Genomic DNA, 27,837 nt, shown 5'->3' on the forward strand with positions numbered 1-27,837 from the left:
TGGAGTATTTTTACATTGATGTATTGGTACTTTTACTTAGGTTATGGATCTGAATAGTCGTTCCACCACTGCTAGTCAGTAATGACTCGTGTTCTGGTGGCAGACCCTACAAATTCAGCAAGAATGAAAATGGTCGCATGTTGTTGGAATAACAACAATAGGCAGTTTGCACTGAAAAGACTGAAAAAGGAGAACAAATGAGTTCGCGGGAAACTAAAGACTCAAAAAGGGCAAATAGGTAAACCACAAATACAGGCAAGGATTTTTGATTAAAATGTTAAACATAAAGGCAATGACATTTCCAACAAATTGTTCTGGCTTTAATAAAAGTTGTAGCATACTGTATTTAGTGCCTGGTATCTCAGAAAAAAGTCATAACACCATGTGAGCTGCCAAAAACACAATGATACATGGTTAAATTTGTTAACAAGAGCTCTGGTCTCATTGAGAATTTAATAAGAGCAATATGAGCAGTTTACCACAGTGAGGTGCAAATTATTAACCAGCCAGAAGCAAAGAAGTAATGTAACCTTTAAAAATTAATAATAGACTAAAAAGCACTTACAGACACAGAATTAAATCTGATAATCACAAAGTATATCAGTGGACGCCTCAGCGCTGTTCTAATACGATGCAAATTGCACAAGAAGCCATCTCTTACTCTCTCTATAAATATTTATACAAACTATATGCACATAAGGTGTTTCCATTTTTTACTTTCGAGCATGCATCTATGCTTTGACCGTCTTTGACACACAGGGTGGGAGTAGAAACCATACAAGGTTGGTGTGAAGAGGCGAGCAGAACCATCTGTGCATCACTCTCTGATTAATGGCTGCAGAGGCCAAAGCTGGAGGAGCAGAGGGGAGCGACGGGGAGTGGATGGTCATTTTTAGCCCCACAATCTTACGTAAACAGAACCTGAAGTTGATTTAAAGATCCGGCATGATCCAGAGTTCGCACAAAGCCGCAGCATGTGTGAGAAAGTCAGAGTAAGTGTGTGAATAGTGTCCCTGCAAATGGGAGTAACAACCATGGTTCTAACACCCAAATAAGATCATTCAAATGGTCCAAATCTGCTCTTTAAACACCACGCGACTATGCAACCACAATGTTCACAACATTGTTGACGTAGATGCTAAAACTTTTACGTGTTTAAGGAACAATTAATGTGTTCACTAAACGCAAATTCAACTCTCGTGATGTACGACACATTGGCCCCTAGCTTAAGTGTGTGGCCGAGGTAGAGTGAGCAAAAGTTTTACTCTTATTAGTTCCTTCATTGCTTTTTCTTCTGTCTTCTTATGTTGAGATAATATATATATATGTATATATACATATATATATATATATATATATATATATCCCTTTTCTTATCGTCACACAGGCACTTCCATCATTTCTTCTCTGTACAGACAAGTGCAACAGCATGAACACCTTAAAGAAGATGGACCGAGAATATGCTTCAATACTATTGTCAGAGAAAAATTATTCACGACCTAATGTATGTAATAAGCTACGTGCTATCATGATTCTCCGTAGCTTTCCAGCTGACCTCCAGCACATTTATCAGTATGAGGGGCTTGCTTAGCTATGTCTAGTGAAGAGGGAAACATTCCAATCTCACGGTGGTATGTTTTGACTACATGTTTCCTGATAAATGTGTGGCTGTATCTGTACGTTTTGTCGGACTCACCAAGCACGCTCTGTGTGCATGAGCCTGTCCTTTTTAGATGAAAATAGATTGACTGTAATTCTTTGATAATTCTTACTAGTAATTCTTGGTGATCGTCATCAAAATTAGTCATCGTGATTCTTATATCAACTCTTACATTGATATAAGTTTGTTGTATCATTGTTATTGGTTCATTTCTCACAAGGAAATGCACAGTTTCCACGACAACTATCATCTGAGCAATTGCTGTGTCTCAGCCGTTCTCATTCTGAAAGCGTCAAATACTGGAGTTTTTTTCAAAGCCCTTGGTGACAGAGAGATACGCACAAGGTACCACAAGGTGTCAGTACCGTGACGACCCGAGTCGAAGGAAGAGGTCACGTTACCGAGTATAAAAAGTGACAAAGTCCGTGTAGGGAGACAGTTGAGGGTGGTTAAACAGGACCAACAGAGGACTCTCAACCGTGACACTGGCGTTCATGTCCATGAGAAAGCAAATTCAACAAGTATTTATTTCAAGTAACATACGTGAAGTGACTTAACATTACTGAGGTCAAATTACTTACTTTAAAGATAGTTTCCTAACCCTAACCACTTTTTTTTTTAAGCCTTTAAGCCTAAAGCTAGGAGTCACACACCTTCTGTGTGTGACTCAGACACCAAAGGGCTGTGACAAAAAGCAGTATTTGACGGGTCATCTCTCTGTGATAGCAGGCGTTTTGCCCCGTCTTTGAGTGCAGCCATATACGTTATAAAACAGCTAAAGAAGTACTAGCTGGTCAGGTGATGCCTGAGGGCTTATCCTGTGTTGTTCTCCCTTCCTTCCTAAACCACGCTAAGTTATCATGCAAGAGAGGAGCTGGAGGTGAAAGCACAGAGAAGCGGAGAGATTACGCAACAGGAAAAATGTTGTGGCAAAAACAGACGCAGGACTGTTGCTCATTGAGGTTAATCTCGCCGCAGTCTGTCGGGGTAAAATAAAGCGCCCATCAAACCAAAACAAAGAGCAGCCTCCTACATACTAAATATATTCTGGAAACCATCCAGAAATAGAAAATGGTGTCATATTAAAAAAAAAAAGTCAGACTGTTAAAAAGTGACTTATTCTCCCCATAAAACAAAACCATTAAAACTGAGCATATGACATGAACCATAAAATAAGAATGTGCAGTGGAGAAATAGATAACAAGAGAGTCATTTCCTACAGAGGCATTATGCACCTAGGAGTTAAAAAAAACAGGAGCTGTTAGTGTTCGGTTCAGAGTTTAATGTGGAGCATAAATCTCATGAAATTTGCAGATAGGCATTAGACGCATACAAACATTTCAACACATCACAGATATCTCTTCAAAAGCTCCTAAGAAAAAACAACGTTTATTTTGATTCAGCAGCATGCAGCAGAGCTCCTTAACCACGAGCTCGTTTACTCTCTTAGAAGGGCCTCACAACAGTGAGGGGTCTTTCACTCACTGACATTTATCCGCCTGCTTACAAGTGGTTTTTATATGCACTGCTCACTCCTTCCCCTCATAAGTGTCTGGTTGGGTGGTGGGGCAAAGAGGAGGACAATAATGCAGGATGAACATGAGAACCACCTCCCTCCCGGATGACTCGTGGGCCCCAAGCTGGACTTGATGAACGATCATCGCGTTAGTTTTTTTTTCCGCTTCTGCAATCGGCAGGCAGACGGATTAATGCATTAGCCTGTGGCTGCCAGAGGGATGAGGACAGTGGCTCAGACATTTTGTCTCACAGACATAAATCATAACCTTTCTATTTTCTTCCATCAAACACTTTTTTTTTTTTTTAAACATTCAGCTTCTTCCCACACAACCAGCGTGTGGGAAGAATGAAGTGGCAACCCGACTGATCTGCTATTAGGCCAAGTCTGGATAAAGAGCGGTCTAATATGGAAAATGGCAACATATTCTGAAGCTGAAGAAATGAAAGCACAACAAAGTGTGGATCCAAAAACCCTGTGTCTGCACAAACCAACTTATACACAACCACACACTTTAAACACAGTCCGATCCGTTTATCGCTTCAAACTTGATGGAATGTGAGATTCCCTCCCAAGTTGGAGCTCAGAGAAAAAGGGCTGTTTGATAAAGATCCAATCTCACCTTCACCTAATCCCTCAAAACTTCAGTTGCTGGGTTCGGCTTCTAGCTACCCCATCAAACTTTGTCAAATGTGAGCTGAGAGGACGATGTTAGTTATTAAGGTCATAGTGCAAACTCAAATATAGAGGGACTTTTGTACAGAAAAGTACATTCAATGTAATGGGCCCATAATGGGAACTCTTCCAGACTAAATGTGTTCTAAAAAGGCACCAAGCAGAGTCTGACAAATGGGGCTACAAATTTGCACCAATTTGGTCTGAAGTTAAGGAACACTCTGTGGTGTACCTCCCTGATAGAGCCATTCACTCAACAGCACAGAAACACAAGTGGTACTGTACTCGTTCCAGTGAAAGCTGCTCACTGGACACGTATGTCGAAAAAGTTTCTAAAGGTTCCTCAGGCCTCAGGTCAGATCAGAGAGGTATAGCCTACTGTGTGAGCTGAAGTGCTGTCTTGAGGCCAGAGGTGGTCACTGCTTTCGCTACGTCTACAGACAGGTAGGTAGGTAGGTAGGTAGGTAGGTAGGTAGGTAGGTATAGGTAGGTATTTACTTTATTAATCCCCGAGGGGAAATTTTTTCACTACAGCAGCATAGGCTGCTCATGTGAAGAAAATCTGTCAGTTGGGGAATCCTGTCCTCGACTCTCTCTTCCATTCTTCAGTTTTTTGCCGGAAATGCAGACAGTTTGTCACTGACTTCCAGGATGGATATGTTACCCTCTTGGACAGACAGGTTGAGGCTGATGAATGAGTTGAATACATCCACTAGACGGGACACAGTCCTCATGAACTCTGAGATCTCGGTATGTAACTCTGCTGCAAAAACTTTCCCTCGGGACAGATTGGCAAGAGCAGCACCCATTTCTTGGTCAAGCAAAACTGCAATGTTCTTGACATCACAAAATGAACTGTGTTCAAAACAGAGTGAAGCTCTGGCTCCAACCTGTTGGATGCATGTGCTTTAGTTTGTAGTGCGTCACCATGACATTTGGCCTGACCACCCTTTCCCCTGAAAAAACTTTATATTTTAAATTGTTCCATTGTGACTCAATTCATTAGCTACAGTTCAATGGAGCTGATTGATGAACCATTAATATGATATGATTGATGTAACATTTGTCACAACATTTCCAAATTTTCATTGACTAAAACCTGTGAGAGTGCAAGTACCGCAATAGTGTGTTTGTTTTGCTGCACAGTGGAGCACAACTGTTGACATTTTACATTTGACATTTAAATCAGCACAATTTTATCAGTTAATACCTATATTTTAAAATTATTCTGCAGACCCTTTGGCGAGGTGTCATGGACCCCCAGGGATTGCAGGGACCATACTTTGAGAACCACTGCCTCAGAGCATTATAGTCTCCCTCTGGCTGTCCGGCTTCCCCCAATGTAACAAAACCTATTTAGTGAACTTAATGTCTAAAATTGTGAAAATGAAAGAGAAGTCTCAGTTGATTTGTGTTGATCAGAAACTCAGATTTGCAATTTTAAATCTCTTATGTGATGACTGTGTATTGGGAAAGTTCTCCTTAATGGGAACTAACTTCTAGGCTTATGTGTATCATGTGACCTTCATAGATGGTGTGTATTAATCCAAAGAAAATTTGTGTTTCATGAGTCACTTCTCACAAATTACAAAAACAGTTAAACGCAAAACTAAATACAATCAAATAAAGTATAAAATAGACAAAATAAACTGTGTGCCATGTATAAACTGTAGAATAATGATAACATACTATAAACCACTCTACCTGCAGCTGTACAAAATGTGGAAACAATACCACTATAAGAAGTGATTGGGCTGTAAAAATGATTTTGACTGAGCGGATGAAAGTCACTTCATTGAGAAGTCCTGGTATAATATTTCTCTCTTAAAATGTGCAACAAACCAAAGGCAGAGGACAAAACTCAGATGACCTTTAAAACCAAACTGGACCTCAGTGAACTTGCTTTTCTGCACTTTGGCTTTTTCCTTCTCAGTGTGACAGCAACTCTTCACCTGATAAAATCCTGTACTACCGTACATTTTTTTAATCATTAGTATTGTAACCAGGCATCTAGTTGATTTCTCCCCTCAAGTGGTGCTCTGTTTAATGAGGTATGAATGACAAATATTATACTAAAGGTAGCTGTCTATCATCTTCCTTCAGGGGGCTACACAAGAACACAATGTCTTGCTAATGCATGGGAATAATGACTCGCTGAAAAGAGGCAATATTACAAATGGTTATCTTCAGGGCAATGGGGTTGATCCAATATTGTTAACAAAACAGGTCACATGGAGACGCGCTGCTATTTGCCATCTGGTGGATGATTCTGTGGATGAAGAATCACCTCCAGTGTCAATTACCCCACGCTGTATACAGTCGTATTCGGAATAAATTTAGCACAGCCAAAATGTGAAAATGACAATTGTGGTAAAAAAATGCTACAGGACTAAATCAATCCTTCAATATACAAATTTACATACAACATTTGTAAATAAAGCTCCAGCAGTGACATAAATGCCACATTTGCTCGTGTTTTCTTCTTCTGAAGAACTAAAACTTTCCCTACAGTTCCAGATGCTTTCACAACTCATCCTTATCTGGGCAAAATCCCTTGAAATATGTTTTGTTTGGTCTTCTTTATATCACTCTTCACCCTTCCTTGCATGCCAGTCTCCACCTCGTCTTGCTTGTCCCTTTCTTCTCTATCTCTCGTATTATAACTTTCGATTTTCACTGTGGTTGCCTTGCAGAGGGGTGATAGTTTGAGAGAGGCTGCCGTGCCTCAGTGGAGCACAACTCTCCCTCTTTCCTTTCCTTTCCCTTCCCTTCCCTTCCCTTCCCTTCCCTTCCCTTCCCTTCCCTTCCCTTCCCTTCCCTTCCCTTCTCTTCCTCCCACTTGACTGAACTCAGATAGAGGGGTCCGCAGGTTACGGGCAGAGCCACGAAGGAGCCTGGAGAGACAGGGGACTGAGCAGCCACAGGAGGAATGACGCTGGTGCCAGGAAGCTAATAGCCTCTCAGTCAGTGACCGGTAAAGATGTCTGTCTGCCTTTCACAAAACCAGCGGTGAAGCAACATCCAAAGCTAAAGACAAGTCCGCTGCGCTCGAGCTGTTATAAAACTGACAGAAATGTGAGCAATATTCTCAGAAACAGAGTGAGGGCAGCAACAATAGGGGAGATAACCAGTGAAAGAGATAGTGTGTGCACTTCTTGTACTATATTTAGGGCAGGTATGAGAATCAGTGAAGGAAAAAAGGTACAGGTTGCACTAGATTACAGTTTATTGGACCTCAAAAGGGAGAATGTTTCTGCCCTGCAGGGTCTTTATCAGTCAAAAGTCATTGTTATCCTTTCCAGTACATTTTGGGGAGTTGTAATTCAGTGTGCACACAAAGGTAGGAAATATATTACAGTTTAAGAACCATTCAGAGAGACTATCTATTAAACTGTTGGCCTCATCTGTCTGTTAAAGTAATGACTTTTTGGTATTCATATATAGCTAGCTATATCAACTATGTAAATGTTCAGAAATTGCTTCATTCAAACAGGTAGGAGCTGTTAGGAATAATGCATCCATGTTCCCATGATATTTGGCACCTGGAACGAGACAGAGCAGCAGCACTGCTGGAGGAAATAACAGCATCAGTGATAAAGAGTGTACTTAGTACGCTAACAAGCTGCATCGGTGATGGATTATTAATCCTATTTTGCAGGTGGATGAAGGTTTATATCGGTAATTTAATGAATGACCATCGTGAGAGAAGCCCATGATTCTTATTACAGCCCGAGGTACCATTTATATGCAATGGTATAAAGGGCACTTGCCAAAATGTCAGCGCAAGGAATAAAGTCTGCGCCACATATACATCATACTTTAGTGCTCCTACTTCTTTTTGCAAGTTCTTATATTTATTTTCACCCATGTGGAACTTCTAATTGAATCTATATTAGGAAAAATAAGAAAACAATCTGCTCCCTGTTTTATGCAGTCTGATGGTGCACACAGAGGTCTTTAAAAGACTGGGTTGGAGAAATTTTGCTGAATGAAGAACTGTGAAAGTTAACTTAGTAATAAGCTTATGTTTGATCATTCATTGTTTGCTAATCACCTCGTCATAATTAGTTATTTTTGTCTTGGTAATCGGAGACTAAAAGTCTCTGTGAATGAGTGGTTTTAAAGCCATGGTGATGTGATTCAGTCTGGGCCAGTCAACATGTTTCTGTATGTGCTACAAGAACCCAGGTTGTACATTTGAAACACTGCTCTCTCTGCAGGGTTTATCTACTTATTGTAAATATTTATATTACAGAATCATCTGGTGAGAAAAATGATGAAACCATTGAACTATATATACCTGACCAATTTTTGGTGACTGTACTCTATACAAGCAAAGTGTATTTCTGACTTTAAAATGGTTTGTAGAAACTTCTTCATATTAAGTAGCTCCACATATCAATATAATTTTGGCTAGGTTTGCAGTTTTTACTTTACTAAAATGGCATCAACTGGCCAGTGACAAGATTGTCAGATGTTTGATAAAAAACTGTTTAGATTTTAGTTGTACTCACATCTTGAGTTATAAGGAGTGACTTTATATATGATTTCAAAGCAGATATTCTCTACTCTGACTGTCAAAAGAAAGTTTTTCCCGTGGTATCTCAGAATGTGTGAAAGGGTTAATATCTCTGTTGTGCTCTTGCAGCTTTTACGTTTATGTGACAGAAGGTAATTCAGACAGGATCTGTATTGGAAGTGTGAAGGAAACACAACTTAGTAGATTTGCAGCCTTGATTTTTATGGAAATGCTGGAAATTATCAATGTATTTACACAATGAGGCGCGTGTCTGAAAGGAGGTTTGGAATCTGAAAGAGACATGAGACAGCATGGACACAAAAAAGCAATGAGAGCAATTTCCCTGCTGATTTCCACTTTTCAGTTGAAGTGGCAATAAAGCCTTTAAATGTTTTCTATTCTCCACTCCTCTTTGCTATCACTTGGGCCTGCATCAGATATCCTGACATACCATCAGTGGGGGGGAGACTGGTCCAGCAGCATGCTAAACTTAGCTACATTCAGCTGCCAGAGTGATGCCTGAAAACACACCACAGCTCTGATATCACAGTTCCAATTAGGCCCACCGCTGTAATCATGAATGAGTCGGGAAACAGAGACAGATGGCAGTGAGACAAGAATGCCAAATAAAAGCATTAAAAAAAGAGCAGAAATTCATGGTGAACACTTTTTATTTTTCTTTGAAGCGAACCATTATGTCTCAAAGAAGCATCATTCGCATTCCTCAAGAGCCATTCAGACTGCGACATGACAGCTAAACGACAGCACCATTACCCAGACAATGAAAGAGATAGAAGGACTCGTACAAAACTCGCAATACATTTTGCTACCTATTATAGAGCACAAAAAAAAGAAGAAGCAGGCTGAGAGAGAAAACCTGATGAGAACGGGGAGATGAAAAGAAAATGAATGCAAGAAAGTGAATATAAGAGGAAAATGAATGAGATACGATGGGTAGATAGAACAGAACAGCCAGGCTGGGGATAAGAGAGGCTAAAAAATCTAATGGAAAAAAGACACGATTTCTCAGGAATTGAATACAACAACCAGCTGCTGCACTGTTAGTTTGTTTTGCTGTCCATCTTCAGAGGAACTTACAATGATTTGAGAACAGAAGATGACAGTGTAAAGCCATGTAATCCATTGGACATCTCTCTGTGAATGATGTAGTGAAACCTGAGACAAAGGTCTTATCTACCATTACTTTCCCATAAAAACTCCCTTGTGATTCATTGTGTGGACATTGCTGCACTGGCAGTGATGAGGGAGCAACTTATCTAGTCTTGTACACACCAGCCTGACCTTTTACAAACACCAATTCTTAGGGCCTCATAACATAATCTACATCTCCATAAATAAAAAAAGAAAGAAACCAGGCTCCATATCTGGATTCAGAGCGTTCCAGTTGCTGCCCTCATGCCATACTCTTATCAGACCTGCAGTCTTGTGCTGTGAGCCGGTATCATCCATCTAAATCATGAGCTGGCAGCCCGGTACACTGTGTGCCTGTGGGTGGAGGTTACGTGATCCCAATGCTGTATTCCTGCACCGATATGTGGTGTGGTTGACATAAAACACTGGCACATCTTCTGGCAGAGCACAGATACAAACATACATTCGGTGGTGTTTATGATGTCGACAGCAGATAGGGAAAAAAACTATGCTGCCGACAGCAAAGTAAAGTGGATGGAGAAGTTTGATGCTGGATTTTGGTAGAAGTTTGTTTAGACGAAGGCTTTTTAAACTAGGAAGATCACTGCCCATACAAACTGAAGACTGACGCTTGGCATTCAGGCCAAAGAGTTCAATCTTTGTTTCATCAGACCAGAGAATTTAGTTTCTCATGGTCTGAGAGTCCTTCAGGTGCCTTTTGGTAAACTCCAGGTGGGCTGTCATGTGCCTTTTACTGAGGAGTGTCTTCCGTCTGGTCACTCTACCATACAGGCCTGCTTGGTGGAGTGCTGCAGAGATGGTTGTCCTTCTGGAAGGTTCTCCTCTCTTCACAGAGCAACGTTGGAGCTCTGTCAGAGTGACCATCGGGTTCTTGGTCACCTCCCTGACTAAGGCCCTTCTGCCCCGATCGCTCAGTTTGGCCGGGCGGCCGACTCTAGGAAGAGTCCTGGTGGTTCCAAACTTCTTCCATTTACGGATGATGGAGGCCACTGTGCTCATTGGGACCTTCAATGCTGCAGAAATGTTTCTGTACCCTTCCCCAGATCTGAGCCTCGATACAATCCTGTCTCAGAGGTCTACAGACAATTCTTTGGACTTCATGTCTTGGTTTGTGCTCTGACATGCACTGTCAACTGTGGGACCTTATATAGACGGTGTGTGTCTTTCCAAATCATGTCCAATCAACTGAATTTACCAGGTGAACTCCAGTCAAGTTGTAGAAACATCTCAAGGATGATCAGTGGAAACAGGATGCACCTGAGCTCAATTTTCAGTGTCATGGCAAAGGCTGTGAATACTTATGTACATGTGATTTTTTTTTTTCCGTTTATTATTTTTAATAGATTTGCAAAAATAAAAAACTTTTTCACGTTATCATTATGTTGTATTGTGTGTAGAATTTTGAGGGAAAAAAATGAATGTAATCCATTTTGGAATAAGGCTGTAACATAACAACATGTGGAAAAAGTGAAGCGCTGTGAATACTTTCCAGATGCACTGTATATTAGTACATGGAATAAACTAATCACATGCAACCTTTTTATGGTATCAGGTTGACCCTGATAGAGGCTACAACCTGAAATGTGTTGGTCTCTACTACAAGTGTTGCTGCAGTTTTGACCTCTGTAGATTCTTTCTTTCCTTCTCCATACACCTTAGCAGTTGGTGACGTTCTGCCAGAAACCTCTAACCTGCTCCTGTGGTATCAGTCTCAGACAGAAAATTACAAGATGAACAAAGTAAGCCAGTATTTGCCTGTTTATGATACTGTCAAACAATTCAAGCAGACTTAAGGTACTTTTAACAGCTCCATATCCACATTTGTTAAAGGTGAAAACAGTGAAACTGTATCCAGAGAGGCGTTTTCTTATGGACCGTAGACAATTTAAAACAGGCCGTACCAGGCCTGCGGGCCTGAGTTTGAATAGCTCTGGTTTAGATTGTGTCCTGCACCTTCTTCTGATTATTTCCATCAATGCTGTCACTTATAGTATTTACAAAAGATTCTGTAACATCTCAAGCCAGTGTGTAAAGCCCATAATATATAATTAAATAAGATATAGTTTTCAGTAAAATGTATTTATGTTTTTCTTTTTTCAGATCAATTTCACCACATGTATCCTGGATTATTGATATTTTATTCATTTTTATTTGTTATCCATTTGTCTGGCTTAACTTTTGAGGTTTAATTTTTATTTAAGTTTCATCTCAATGTTTAAGCCTAACAGGTTAAGGAACACAAAAGAAAGAAGAAAAAAAATAAAGCAGTGAACATTGTAGAGCATTTAGCAGCTACAGATTCAGATATTTCTTTCAAGAGTTGGTACAGATCAAAACCAGTTAACTAACCATAAAGAAATGGATATTACATTTATTGGGGGGAAGAAACAAAACTTCAGGCAACTGTTCGCATGATATATCAATTTAAAAAGTGATGACACATCTGCGTTGACTTTCTTACGCCCCTACATTGTTAAAAACTCCCCCAAACTGTCATTTGTAATTTTTTAAATGTATTTATTAAAGACTTAGAAAAGAATCAAGAATCATTTTCTGTGAACAAGCCCTTATCAGGTGGTATATTCGTCTTAAGTGTATCTATACATTTGTCTGATTACATGACAAGTTCAGGTTGGTTTGATTTTCTCAAAGTGTCCTCAGAGCCAAAGTGTAAATACTTAAAGCCAGAGAATACAGCTGAGATTTAATGCAGATAACATGCTCCAGTGGAGGGACTGACTCCAGGCCAGAGGACGTCTGATCCCTTCAACATGCACAGACACACGCTACCAGGACTGAATCTCACTGCATCATCAAAAGACACTTTACCCGCAACATGAACAGGAAGCCAAACTTACAAACACAAACAGATGCTGTTAATTGTCATTGTGGGTGCATACACTTCTACAGCATGCGTGCACGGCCACTCCCTGCTCTCCTCCAGGTGACTGGGGTATCGCTTCAGCAAGCTACTATAAAACGCTCATCAATCACAGTGGCTAATCTCAGGTTCTCATTGGCACTTTCATTGTGCAGGCCTTTTCTGTAAGGCTGCCTCCACATAATGCCCAGCTCTGCCTGCTTTGACAGGCCAGCAGCCCTGCAGCTCCCTGCCATGAGAGCCATTCTCAAGTGGCACGCCTTTGAAGTGAAGCACTGGCGAGGCCCAGGATAATCTGGACATCTGGAGGGGCCGGTGGGTGAAGCACGACAGGGGCAAAGACCCGGCGTATAGGTGACCTCAGCCCGGCTTTGTGGGGAATGAAAATAGCCGTTTCACTTTGGAAATCCAATTGAAAGAGGCTCTAAGTTTTCAAACTTATAACTGCTGTTACAGAGAGAGTCCAGAGAAAAAAGGAACAAATGACACACAGCTTTTGATGTCAATCTTCAGTTCCATTGACCTGCAACGTGGCTGAGCCGGCCCTTAGAAAGCTTGAATAGGAACAAAAAGAGAAAAAAAAACAGAGACAAAAGGAAATGTCTGCTGAGTAGATTTCAGAAAACCTCCTGACCACCTCTTCATTTTTTGCTTCAGTCCTCGATCTCCACCAGCTATTTTTATTTTCTCCAATCTAAGTTGCCACTCTTGGCAGATGAAACACAAACAACCCTATTCAAAAATAAATACAGACATTTTTTGTGCGTTTACCTTTCATCCTGCTGTATCTATCTGCGATTCTGTGCCACAAACTGTTCTGTTCCATTTCACGCCGTCAGGAGGATACCTTGTTTCTTGGCCGATTGTTCAGATGAAAGGGCTTGATAGTGAGCGTCATTATGCCACACAATCATTTCTATCATGTCCCCTTTTTGCGTTCCGTTGTTCTTTTATAGATGCACGCTGACCTGGCTGAATGCCCCACTGAGGTTTTATTGCAGCTGGCACGAGGTGGATATGTTTATGAAAACAGTCTATCTTGCTGTTGTGAAAAGTGGCACGTATGTCATATAGAAAAAAACGTGTACTGATACTGTGTATTGATGATTTAAAAGTCTCTGAGGTCTGTATACAGTGAGCCGTCCCCCCTTAATATACATGATGGCAATAATTGGCTGCATTGAACTGCATTCAAAACACAAAGCTTGCACAAACAAGTTCAATGCCTCAAACGAACCATAAGCACAATCAGGGATGAAGGTAGACGCTGGTGGAAGTTAAGGTGGGATTTCATGCATCTACTCTGTGACGTCTGCTTCCACATCAGTTAGTGATTACCTGTAACTCCCACAGAACTCTGTGGCAACACTCAGAAAATGTATCTGCTTTAAGGAATAATGCGTAAACAAGCAGCCCGACCAGTGAAAAAGATGAGTGTTATTATTTTTTATACAAGAAACTGTTCGGCATTCTTTCTCCTGATACAATCATTCTCTGTGTCCAGAGAGAAGCGCTGGTCCTGACAACAAATTGTGACATTTAATATCATTTTTTTTAACCGTTGAAAACTATTAGATGCTAAAATAAAACCTTTTTTCTTAATAGATCATGTGGCCAACTCTGCTTGAAAGGTGTACTTACTGTAAGGTTAAACGTCAGTTTTCCACATTAGAAATCCAGTTCGGGGGTTAGTTATTATAAAAACCGAGTTAACTCGTTTAGATTTCAGCTGGAGAGTCATGATTTCTCTGACGTGTGCACTTAACATGAGCGAATGTACAAAATACTATGTTGGTAGCAGTCGACAGGTTGAAATTCAAGCAATCTCCTCAACTTTTACAGGAGAGTGCCAAGTTTTGCAAAATTGCCGCGATTTTCCCGCAAAAAAGTTCTTAAACAGTAAATCAGCTTTGTGTATTACCACAAAATGATCCTTTCCAAACAAAACTCTCATTGTTAACAATAATAACAGCTCATTAACTCCTCATATCAGCAAGGCTCTGCAACCTCTCCTCTCATCATCAAAACAAACCGCCTGCTGACTGACCGGAACAACAGGAAGTGACGGGGCTTATGGGAAATGTGGTCTAATCATTAAAATTAGATCTATGATAAATTAGTTTTATACACACTTCCAGTTGTAAGAGAATGATCTTTGTTTTTCTGCATCCAGTAGGTTTACTGTAGTTTTACATTTTTTTAATATTTTTCCTTGACTTGCACTTTTTGCTAATTTATGCAACTTTTCACAAGAAAAGACATTTAAAACTCCCAAATTTAAATCCAAATTTTTGAGAAAACTGCTGCAAAATAAATCATTTGTAATTGCAACAATTACCAAAAAACTCTGCAGAATCCTAGAGGGACTGATAAGTTGTCCATAGTGCGGTGGGAAAAAAGGATATCTGATTACTGTCAAGCTTTCTGGGAATTGAAGGTTTCCAGAAACCATAACCTGCTTTCTTCCAGCAGTTTTCTTGTGTTCATGCAAAAGTAGGATCGTAAGTTTAGCACATTTAGACATTTATATAAAACGTGTTTTTAAAGAGATGATGTCTGACCTTGGATGGAAACCTTCGGATGCTCTTTCTTCATGCACTCTGGGTGGGTCAGCGGGTCAAACAAGGATGGGGTCGGGGTTGTTGGGGCAGCAGAGCTCTGCGTGGAAACAGCTGGAAGGAGAAGGAGTAGGAGGAGGCCAGCCACAGACAAGGGGGTGGAGTCCTGCGAGGACGCTGTCATGGTGATGACCTCTCCTCTAGCTGCCAAGGTGGGCCTCTGGGATATAGCTGGGTAAGAGAAGAGACGGTTTCAGCACCTCAATGCAAAATTTTTTACACCAAGCTTCAAAGAAAAGAAGCTCTCTGAGTCACTTCAAAATCATCTTTTTCCCCTCAAACTTTCTATTCCTCGGGGCTCCCGGCTCCGAATCCGAATCCAGCATCGAAGAACAGAAAGAGAAAGAAAAAGTGATGCAAAGGAAAACAATTTTGATAGAAAGGACATTACTGTGGGATGAAAAAGCGGATGTTAGATAACTTGAGGGTGGCTGGAAAGAGGAGATATAAAGATGAGTAAACTAAAATACAGAAAATTAGAAGAATGGAGAGCGATGGAAGGTGTGAAGGACATGAAAAACGGCCCAGAAATATTCTTACACTTCAGCAATGAGCCATCCCAAAGAAGTACCTAACCCCTGACCTCCAGATAATTATTCAAAATGTGCAATTAAACTTTGAAAGTTAATTTAATGGCTGATTAAAATTGGAAAATTAAATGCAGTAGTGCACTGTTCAATGAGCCACAACTTTCCACAAGTCAATGAAGCAGAAATGAGTTCACTAAAATGTGTAACTCCTGAAGAGATGTGCTGGAAAAATGTTTGCACAACTTTGATTCATGCACGCTCCTCCTTGCATCCTGACATTTTCAGTGCACGTGTGATGCATCAATGATTTCCCATCATTCTCTTACCTCAGTATTCAAGTGTTATGCAAGCAGCCAGCAGGGAGAGAAAGACATACACACAAACGCTCCTATACAAAACACGCACACTTCCTGGGTAAATGTAATCTCCTCCAGTCGTAACATATGAGACTACAGTGCTGAGCTGAAACCAGCAGTTCATCATCTCCCGCCCTGCGCTCCTGACGATGTTAGCTTAGCGAGGTGTAATATCATTAAAGTAGATTAAAAACTGAGAGCATCAACTTTCTGCAGCACTTTGGCTGGGTTACATCTCTCTGTAGTGTTTTCCTCACTAATGCTTCAATCAATAACAAATTATTAGCTTGGTTGAGTTGCAAATCAACCATATTGCCCTGCAATCAATTATCCCTCTCACTACAGCTGGTAACTAATTAGGCAAATGCAAACGGTGCCCATGTTTGTCATTGCAATACAGTGGAATCAACAAACCTCCCCCCCAGCTACTGCCAACTAAAAGGATGTTGATGAAACAGGTGGAAGTACTCGATGTACTCTGCGGTGGACTTGACTGCTCAGGCTGGATTTGTTTCAGGTTGTAGGGCTCGCTGTTCAGGCAACATAGTCTCATTCACAGTTCGTCAAATTAAAAACGTTTTATCAATTAGTTTGCAGTTCATACAGGTGCAGAGGATGCCGCTTGGGTGTCATGCCACTTGGCGTCTAATAGGGTTGCACGGGATGCTTTTTGTTCATGCAACAAAAACGGTGTGATCATAATTAAGAAAACATGATGTTTTGGGTTAAATTTGACATGGTCGCCGTTTGGTTTGGGTTATGCACAAAAACAACGTGGTTTTGGTTCAGGAAAAGACTGTGGTTTGGGTTGCTTAAAAGAAATTAACATTAACTTCTGCCTCATTGTGGACTCAAACACCAATCTCCCAAGTGAAAGTCCTGAAGGCTTTACATTTAACACAGCAGCAGCAACGTGATTATCGTCAGTAAAATATGGTATGAGTTAAATCTGACACGGTTGCTAAAGACAAAACTGATATATTAAAATTGATCCAGAAATTCAATTTTGAGGGAAAGATGTATAGATTTATGTTCTTGTGATTTGTATTTGAAAATCTAGTTTGTATGTCAGAGAACATTTTTATTATCCCGATATTTCCCTTTTTTTCCTGAAGTTTATCATCCAGATTGAAATCTCACAACAATATACAAAAATAAAAAAAAAAAACTTGAATCCTCTCTGAGGGACACATACAAGCCACTTAAGCCAGCAGCTTTGTGCCACTTCTGCCAGCCAGACGTCTGGTTTTTGTTGTGTCGAGAGCAGCCCTGAATCCTGGAGTGTCATCAAGTCTGAAAAATGCCACATGCCATTGTCATCGTCTGCACCATGTCCCTCTTCTATCTTTGTCTCTCCCTCTCCTGAGTTTTTATGTGTACCCTGTCATTGTTTTCACGACTCAGTGGTTCTACATGAAGCGACCCTGAGACCTCCAACACTCCAAATATTACACCTTCTTTTTCACGATCAAAATCTAGCCGAGTCTCTTTCTCACATTTCATTATTTTATCTAAATGATTGTACAAGTTTAAAGCAGATAAAGACATCAAGCCCTCAGACAGTAGGGGCCCTTTATAGTTGTCCTGCTTCATCACCTGACCACCTACACAGTACGTGACCTGCTACCTGCCTGCAAAGCTGATCTACATTTGCGTCATAAGTTTTCCTCTGACCGTAATCCTTCCAAACATCCAGATAAACCGTTTAGGTGTAATTTCCTGTCTCCAGCGTTTGGCCCTGTTATCGGTCACCAAAACCTCGCCAAGATCACATTACATTGTGATTTCTGAGATCAGGTGAAGCAATATTTTCCTGATTTACCCAACAAAGAAAGACCAGAGGGGTTTCAGTGTCGGAAAGATCCTTTCGAAAATGGTAGACCTGTGTGAAATAAGTACTGTATTTTATAGTATCCTAATCACAGCAGTATATGAGACAGTGGGAGGGAACCTCTGGGGTCTGCAGTAGATTAACTCTTCAAATTTGAGTGGTATGATTTGATCTCTTCACTTAATTACATGTGGTGTCTCTCCAGGGTCAATCCTACAGACCTTTTAGCTTTACTTGTGTTTAATACCTCTGAAACGCATCAGACTGATGACAAATATCTTAGTCCTGAGGTTGTGCTCCCAAGATGAACGACTGGAGCTCTTACAGCCTCTTACAACGACTTACAAATACTATATTACCTATCAAAACCAACTGTCACTTCAGTTTTAATAATAATAAACCTTCGTTTTGGCTCTGTGGCTCATTGTTGAACTTTAATTTTGGGCAACGTGCCAAAAATCTCTTCAGTCATTATTTTTCTCTAATTAAATGGCAGTGATACCTGCTTCAGCCAAAGTTAAGCTGAGCAACTGCTGTTGTTCAGGATGTTGCAGGACGATTTTCAATTATAACCAAAAACTAGGACCATATGTTTCCAATTTTAGCCTCCGCTGATTGGTTGTCTGTTTGTTTCATACCTGATTACTTTTGAGGCTTTGCATAGACCGGTGCCAAGTTGTCACTTGATATTCTTGGTACTCTTATTCTTCTTGTTTCTCTAATTCAAGAAAAAAGTCACTTTATAAAACAGATGCAAAAACAAAATGCAAGTCTGGTTTTGCCATAAAGCAGGGTACAGATATAAATTAAAGAGACAACCACTTCTGTAAAAACGGTCTGAAAAACCGTTCCTTCAGCAGATTCTACATTCGTTTGTGCTTTTCTGACATTTTCACTTTTACCAGACTGCAGAGACTGACATGAAACATGGAGAGAAGGGGAGAGAGAGACATTGCAGGATGGCATACAATTAAGTTTCTAGGGTGAAATCAAATATTATCCTCAAAGGCTACGAGTTTTATTCACTCGAACACCCCAATTTTCTTCTATTCCTGTTGCAGGAGCAGCATTGGCAGGTGCTTAATTCACATTAAATCACTGAGTCCTGAAAGTCAAAGGCTGACTCTACAAATCCTCTCATTAGTTTAAAAGCTGGACAGAGAGCAAGCAGGGCGGGAGATCATGACAGATGACCAGTTCAACATTTTGGTGGATGAGATATCTTGGCATGGACACGCACAAAGAGAGGGAAATGTACTTTCAGCAGCAAGATGAAGTTCACGTGTGGCTGTAAAAAAAAAGTCATGTCATTCACTCAAGCAAACCCAGTTGCATGCAAATCCCTGCTCTGAAAACTGGTGAAATCCAGCCACGGACAGCTGGTCACACTCCATATTGGGTCACAGCATGTGGGCAGAACCGATGCATGCTGGGTGCCAACATCAACTCCTGAGCGTGTGTGTGTGTATGTGTGTACTCGTACGTGTGTGTGTGTGTGTGTGTGTGTGTGTGTGTGTGTGTGTGTGTGTGTGTGTGTGTGTGTGTGTGTGTGTGCGTTTATATGAAGCAGGACACGTTAAGGCCACTCCAAAGAGGCCCGATAGAGTCCATCCAATTTCCCGTCCTGCTGTGTTCGGGATTAGCAACAGTTTGTCAGCAAAGAACCAGGGCAATCTATACGACTGAGGAAGCTGTTGCACACACACACACACACACACACACACACACACACACACACACACACACACACACACACACACACACACACACACACACACAGAGAGATACTTTAGGACTCAGTGAGCCACTGCTTGCTTGTCAGTCGGTCATTCAGTCAGTTCCATTGAGTCGATTGAAGGTACACCATTTGCTAGGAACTTGTTTGGATTGGGGCCAATAGATGTTCAGGCATGTCCGTCTCGGGAGAGCTACTTATTGCTATTAATGCTATGTAAAATGTTGGCATAGGAACAATAAATTTTTTTATTCCTTTAAAAAAAATAACACTACAACAATGGAAATACTTTAAAAAAAAATGGTATAAGAGGTAAACACCCTGCAGCCAGTAGAATCAGCTGTAAACCTAGTAAAGAGAAATCTCCAGGCTCTGCACTAGTGGCTGGTGATGAGGAGGCGGAACTACTGTCTCCAAAATTGAGACAATTTTCCCTCCAGGTCACTTTGCATGTGAACAACGAAGCCCGACACTGTGTGAATGTGTTGCAGAAGAGGCCGTCTAATGATGTGTAATGTTATAACAAATTCTCTGTGATGGCCCACGTTTCACGACAGCCTTGAGCGTGGCTGTTTTGGATCAGGTCCGATCTTTTGATTTCATATGTGGTTGGAGCACTTGTCATACAAACTACCTTTCTAGTATGACCCGGCCTTGAGGGGCCTGTAGACTCTTTACTGGTCACAGACAGAACCTCCTAATCCGTCTGGAGACTTTTGATTTCTAAAAATACGTTTTATTATCTGTATGACCTGTAGCCCTGCCCTGACATTCAGCTTCCAGTGTGGAGTAGCTGACAACATTATTATAAAGCTGTAGAAAGACATTAAACAGTAGGTAGACTGTCTCCCCTGGGATAAAAAACACTAGCTTTCATTGTAAAGACTTATTTTTATTGAACAAGGAACCAAACCAACACTCAGCAGGGAAAAGTAAATTGTTAATGCCAGTATAAAGGCTAGATAGCTAATTAGCAGTACATTAAACATCATGTAAATGTACCTTTATATGTCACTTCAGTCTGTTTAGATATTAGTATGATCCTTAGTGTTCAATACCACGTCTGACAATGCCCTGTGCCAACGGCTTGTAACCAACAATGGAAGTTTACTTTGTTCTTTTCGAGAGATCTGGTTACCAGCTGCTGTCAATCAAATTCACCTTGAGGGGTTAAAACCAAAAAACTCATCAGGGAAATTCCCTAAACACCTTATTTGTTCCTCATCAATTACCAAAACATTTAAACTCGTCATCATTTTTGACGGCAAAAAAAGGCTAGCTAAATGTGATTTCAGGTCAAATAATGTCTTTACATTTTTACTCTATTGTTTATTTATTCATTTATTGATATACAATTTTTCCCTCTCAACATTTGGTCAGTTTTATTCAGATCAACAGTTCAACCAAAGAGACAATGTGTTCACCATTGATAATCATCAGCTTTTTGTTCCATGTTTATCTATTAACTCAAATTGTCAGAGTATCACATACAATAAATCAGGCTGTCATGTTGTGGCATAAATATATGAAGTCTGGAAATACTCAAAATGGAAATACTAGATTACATAAAGTGATATTCCTAAAAAAAAAAAAAAAAAAGGTATTAAAATACAATATTTGGGTTACTCACCCCCGGCTATGTACAATGTAAATTATGGTAGAGATCCAATTTGACCTAAATGTTTAACAGCTACAGGCAGTGTACTTCCTGCTAAGGTGCATTGCATTAACAACCTGTCTCACTGGGATGCTTCAGCATGGTGCAGCTTGTTGTAAATAACCAGGAGCAGTCCAGCAGTTGTGTTTTTTTCTTCTCCTGGTGGTTTATACCTTCTTTTTTTTAAAAAAGACCACAGTACCTTGGTGTTACTGTTGGATAGTTTTGGCAAGCTGAGGCTAGATAAACAAGGTAAGCTGTCTTTTTTAGAAAAAAAAAAAAATCATTTCCAATCGTTATCCAGATGGCAGCCAGTAAATCTCAACATTCCCCGTGCAGGCTCTCGTAAGCACCTGCCAATGCCAACGCGTATCTATGGCAACTGAGCGGCAAGTTGGTAGTCAAGCAGCGGGAACCAGGTTGAGTGTATTTAGGCACAGACCTCAACAGGCTCCTCGGGGGGAGTCGGATGGCGGACTGCCCGCTGATGCAATACAGTGTGAGGAAGTGAAGTGCAGGAGACAATACAAAACTTGAAGCAGGCGAATGTGAGCAATAGGAATTAAATTTGGTGCAATAATGAATGCATATACAGTCTTTGTATACATATATTGTAGCTACAGTGAGTCACTTGTCAAAGGAAACTGTTGCGTTGCATTGCTTTAAAGAGTCATCAATAGTTTTCAGGGCAGTAGACAGCCGATGCTCCAGGCTGGTGAAGAAACGGGCTTAAGAGTTCACCAAAAAATTGTTCCATCGAATAATCCTCAATTTCTGTCTTCTTTCCTTTATCTAACTGAAACTATGGCATCAAAAGGTGGTTCAGCCCAACAGCCCGGGCTCCAAATGTTATCGTTCACCTTCAACTTAAAGAGGAGAGGCGGGGACCGATGTTGGCCAGGGGGCCGTAACTGCTGCTTTTCAAAATGCATGTTGTGTTTGTCAGACCACATCAAATTCTTTCAGGCTGGTGTGCATCGATCCAGATCATACCAGCCCTGAAACACTCTCCCCTATCTCACCGCTCACCCTCTCCTACGCTTATCACTCCTATTTTGTTGTTGTTGCTTTGCTCTTTAGAGACAGTTATAGACCAGGAGTTTCAGGAGTCCAGTGGCCGTTTGCCTCTTAATTTCAGCCCTGTTTGCAAGGAGCGTTTGTCTAATTACAACTCAAAGCTAACTCCCTGAGCACAATCTCATCAGAGTCTGTAATGACTCTGATTAAATTGTTTCTGGCCGACTGGGAAGCATTTGCCGCCTGTATAAATGAACTGCCTACTTTATGCCATGTTGGAGCCGGATGAGGAAGGAAGTCTGTGTGACCTGAGGCTGGATAAAAAAATTGTTGCTTTTAGAAAGATTTGTCATCACAGATAGCAGATAGGAAGTGAAATTGGTAATTTCTCCTGTGAAGCTCCCAGAGGGGGGAAATCTTTTTCCCTTTTTCTTTGATTCATTAGAAGTGATTAGACATCATTGTTAAGCATCCTTTAACAGCATTTCAACTTAAGCCCCTCCAGAGCATTAAAGTGCATAAAAAATGTTTTGTTCCTGCAGGGCTTGCTGTGATCATCCCAATGCTCATCATTAACTTATATATCACAGGAATACCAATACTTCCTCATCTAAAAAGCTCACAGGAATTCTCCCTCACTCAAAAAAAAAAGAAAAGAATTACAACAGAAGGAAATAACACCTGTTTCCTCCAGGAGCTAAACACGAGATCGATGCTACCAACTCCGGAGTGTAAATCAAGCAGGTTTTTTTAAACGGAACAAAATATAGCAGAGCCCATTTCAAACTTGTCATTTTATCTCACTGTCATTTCTGCTCATTTGAAGAAACATGCCGGTTTACATGCATTAAATCAAACCAACCTTATATTGTGATAAACGCAGACAGCAGCGCTACGGATGCATATTGCCACCACATTCCCATCCCCAGGGGGTTTGGTCCGGCCAAAGCTACATTGACCATGTCGAATTCAACTCAATAGCTCAACCCCACCAATCTCTTTAATGCCGGCATTGTGATAAGGGGAGGTTGGGAAGGGGCAACGAGGGGGCCTCAAGAGAGTCTCGAGGAAACTGGGGAGAACACATAGACAACACACTTGGAGGAAGGACACAGAAATGTGCGGTGAAGATGGTTACAGGGCCGAGATAGAAGATCTTTCTTTTCTTAGAAAGAAAGGGTGACGGAGGGGTCACGGCGAGCGTCTCTTGTTATTGAGCAGCTTCAGTCATGCTTGAGGAGGCAGGCACAGGCGGAGAATGGATCTTCTATAGGAATAGAGAGAGGGCTGACCTATAGGATGGGAGAAAAAAGTGCAGGGGTGTGTGTGTGTGTGTGTGTGTGTGTGTGTGTGTGCGTGCGTGCGTGCGTGCGTGCGTGTGTGCGTGCGTGCGTGCGTGTGTGTGTGTGTGTGCGTGCGTGCGTGCGTGCGTGCGTGCGTGCGTGCGTGCGTGTGTGTGTGTGTGTGTTTGAGAGCAACATTGATTGACAGGGCTGATGAGGTGGTGAGGTTGGCAGGCGCTGTCTGGATTACGTCTGATATAAAATCAGAGGCTGTGAAGGAATCAAGGCTTTACGGCGCCTAAGGGAAGGTGGCATCTGATATACTCATAGCTGTGGGACTGTCAACTGTGATGTGCTGTGAGAAGAGACAGATAAACACAGGAACAGAGAAAAAGAGACACTGCGTATGTGCACACATTTTGTTCATATGCTTGTAGCCAGGTATATGTGTAAACCTCCCTGAGCATGTGTGCATCTGTGCAGTCTGAGGGATTGTGATGGATAAAGTAGCTCTACCTCTTTAGTGCATTATTCTTTTTCTTTGTTTATTTATTTTTTCTATTCAATTATTTTCCAATAAACTACTTGCTGATATCTGCAGTCGAATCCAATACTCAAAATGTAACTCTAAAAGAACACTGTTTTGAGCATGATGTTTTTTGTCTATCACAAAAGAAAGTTGTCTTTTTTTGTTATGAAACTGCACATGTTTTGGCTATATCTAAAGTCTTTCCCATATTTTCTTCTAAATAATGCCTTAATACATATAGACTCTATAGTTACTCTGGAGTCAAGCTTATCCAGACATAAAATACCAAACATTTTATGTTTTATGTGTAGATGGAGCGCGGCATTTCATGCAGAGTGTAACAACGATACAACTTCAAAGTCTATTTTCTCTGTTACGCTTCATCACACATACAAGGCACTGACATTGTTAGAAAACTCAACTTGTGCAGTTTCAGTGGCTATCTGCTGAGTCTCTCTGTGATGCATACTTGCTGCACAATTCTACTGAGAAGAAGGGCTGGAAATTTGGACGCAATCTACGTTTATCGGGTTCTAAGGGTTGACTAATTGATTCACAATGTCAACTAGAAATTCATTTTCATCAGCTACCATTTGCCCTGTTAAAGTTACTGCATAATGCTTTAATGCATTAAGTGTCAATACAAAAAAAATACTCCATATGCTTTTAAAGAGAAGCCCTCTAACTTTTCAGTAGACAGAAACCCTTAATTTCTAAACAAGGCTTTTATTGTAAAACATTCGCAGGAACGTGTAACTAAAATCCAACTTGAGATAAGTAATCCAGAACAACCTTTGAAAATAGCATTGCGTTAAATGACTTATTATTGAATTTAAGCAATGGAATATACATTATTGACTATGTATAAACTAGTCTCCACAGTGGTTAAACAACCTTAGATACAAGCCACAATGACTTGAAAGTGTGTGTGTGTGTGTGTGTGTGTGTGTGTGTGTGTGTGTGTGTGTGTGTGTGTGTGTGTGTGTGTGTGTGTGTGTGTGTGTGTGTGTGTGTTTGCATCATAGGTGCACTCTGGTACTTCAACAAATAGCACTACACTCCTGCTTACATCTATAGCCAAAGTGATGATATTTGACCAAATATAGGCATGGAAGACTTTTAATGCACCATCTTCAGATATGACAGCCTATTTAAAGAAAGACCTCTGATATTTGGCACCTGGTACACAAGAGAGAGCAGAGAGCAGAAAGAACAAGAGAAGAACAGCGGTTTATCAAAAAAAAAAAAGCTATTCCAGCAAAAAAAAAAGCAGAGGGTTCTTATAGATTATTTTTATAAAGAGTTTTGTGGGATAGTTTTTAAAGACTATAGAAATATGGTTATTGGAATATAATAGAAAAAAGATTGAATAATGCTTTAAAATGAGCTTCTTTACAATGTTTTCTGCTTTATTAAACTGACTTTTGGTATAAAAGATCATAAGTGACATTGGAAGGTAGTATGAGGCATTTATTTTGCTCTCTTTTTCCATGTTTTGCCTTGTGCTGCTGCTGCACCTCTATCAGAAGGCATTCAGGTATGACTTGTGCCCAGTTGGAAATGTTGTGGGTATGTTTCTATGTCTGACTCGAGATTGCTGTTGTAACTTTTACAGAAAAGTAAGCAGGGCACCACTTTTTTGCCGTTTTGTGAGATATGGGAGTTCATTAGATAGGAGATGCATTCGACACTCAGAATTTGGGCACTTAAATTAAATGGCACAAACACAGGCCTCTTTTTCCATCAATTTCCTGGCAAAAAATATCTTCTGAAGCAGAAATATAACTGGTGGGACGCTTTAAAAAAAATTTTTTTTTATCATCACTGCGTATAAATTAGTAATTTGTATCCTCATATAAATAATCTGTGGGCACTAATTAGAAATTTGTTCCATTAAATTAATAAATAGTGCTATTGACTTACTAAATGTCCTCACATTACATAGGCTAATTCACTCTCAAATTAGGCTAATAGCATTAAGTTACTCTCGCAGTCGGAACGGAGTCAGTCTGGCTGATCAGTTAAAGAGGAGCAGCCCGAGTGTCCACAGCAGACTGGTACACGTGTCCTCATACTACTAAAATCAGTTCCTAAAATGTAATATACATCAAAACAGTCAAAAAGTTGAAGCCCTGGAGAGGTCAGCTGAAAACAAAGAAGGGATATTTCACAATGTACACAATTTCTCTCTTATTCTGTGGCACCGCAAATAAGGATGTGCTTTTGAATTCGGCCAAAAGAAGGTGAGTTGGCCAGACTCTGAAAACGTAAACAGCTCAAGTGAGGTCCCAGTTATTTTCAATACCTTGAGAAAAACAGTGTAACAACTTGACAAATTTCAATATAAATCATAGCTCCAGTAAAAATAATCTGTAAAAGCCATCAAGGAGAATCAGCTTCGACAAGCAACTGTTTATTTCCAGAAAAGCACAGCAACAATCAGTGAACAACAGTCTCAAAAACTGCCTCAATATGTTTTTGTTGTTGTTTTTGTTTCAGTTTTAAAGTTTTAAATTGCCAGGATCTCAGCTAAACTACACGAAACAGACAGACATGTTGGCTTCTTCAAACCATGGATCTCAATTAAACGCTCCTCGTAGTAACAGTAATCGTCAGCAGAAGATTTGACCAGAAGTGATTGAGGGAGAGTTTGACTGAGGGCTGATGGGCCGAGGCCAGAGAGACAGCTATTAATAGTCAGTAAATGGCTAATCAGACTGAAGTATGACTGAATGATTTGATTGACAGACTCTGCTGATTGTAGGCAGAGTCCAGTATCTCTCTTTCTCTTTCTTCTCACATGTATAATCAGAATTACATGTGCTTACCCTGAGATGCACTGAGATCTTCAGCCGTACACACACACACATAAACTCCCATTTTAAAACACAGACCTGTAACAGCCAGCTATTTTATACCTTTCTACAAGCCTGGTATGTAATAATACACTGTGTCTGGCCCTCAGAAACTCTATTATGATTTCACTTGGCACTGTCAACCACGGTCTCCCACCTTCATTCACACACACAGAAACCATAATGTGATATTATCGACTGCATTTCTCTCTGTGTCTACCTGATACTGTTTCATTGTGTGAACTGGGAGCCCTGGGGCTTGTATTGATTTGAACTCGCCCAACTAGTTCAGAGAAGCTCAGGGAATAAGAGACTGTTCAATTTTGGCCACCGGTTTCACATTAGAGAGTTACAATACAAGCCAAGCTCAGGTGCATTACAGAAAACAGGTTGCAGCAGGGCCCAGCAGGCAAACCAATCTCAGTGTTTTCAGAAACAGCATGTAAATGGCAAAGGTTAAGCATTAAACTGTTGTACAGCATTCCTGGGAGTGTGGAGAAGCAATTTTCTAGTTAAAAGGGGGAGTCTAATTACCGTAGATGATGTTTTAACATATTCATTGGGTAAAATCAATGGTGTGTAGCTCCTAAAGCACTTTTCATCTAATTTGTGAAGCAGTAGTGCAGTTTATAAACTGTGTTGTCGTGATTTTGAACATTCAACAAGTCAGACTGCAGCCAGAAAATTATAATGTTTTATTGCTGATAAATATCTGTCAGATATAAACTCAAAAAAACAATTTAAAGTAAAAAACAAAACGGAAAAAAAAAAAAAAAAAAACCTTAACGCGTGATAAAAACGTATTGTTTGATTAGGAGAATCACAATTTTGGAGCAGATGGTTCTTTACAGTCAGGAGACTCAAAAATGTTATCTTATTTTGGCCAACTTTTAAATATGATAATCTGGGACCACTGACTGTTGCCACTTCCGCTTGATGAAATACTTAAATGGAGAAAACTATCAAATGTTTTTTCTTTGATTTTTTTTCTTGTGGAAAACT

General features: G+C 40.4%; 1 protein-coding gene across 6 annotated transcripts in view; it reads right to left on the minus strand.

Annotated features, from left to right (window-relative positions):
* Positions 1–27,837, minus strand: part of sema5ba (sema domain, seven thrombospondin repeats (type 1 and type 1-like), transmembrane domain (TM) and short cytoplasmic domain, (semaphorin) 5Ba) — a 177,008-nt gene that overhangs the window by 92,494 nt on the left and 56,677 nt on the right. For all 6 annotated transcript variants that reach the window (XR_011178488.1, XM_069155010.1, XM_069155012.1 and 3 more), the window contains one exon: positions 14,986–15,213. Coding sequence is in view for 5 of the 6 variants with exons in the window: in XM_069155010.1 (XP_069011111.1) it covers positions 14,986–15,166 (181 nt within the window). In the remaining variant the exon portion in view is untranslated. The remainder of the gene's footprint in view (positions 1–14,985; positions 15,214–27,837) is intronic.

The sequence above is a fragment of the Embiotoca jacksoni genome, unplaced genomic scaffold (assembly GCF_022577435.1).
Source record: "Embiotoca jacksoni isolate LCO1_2020_lvr unplaced genomic scaffold, fEmbJac1.0.p SCAF_2, whole genome shotgun sequence".
Classification (NCBI taxonomy): Eukaryota; Metazoa; Chordata; class Actinopteri; family Embiotocidae; genus Embiotoca; species Embiotoca jacksoni.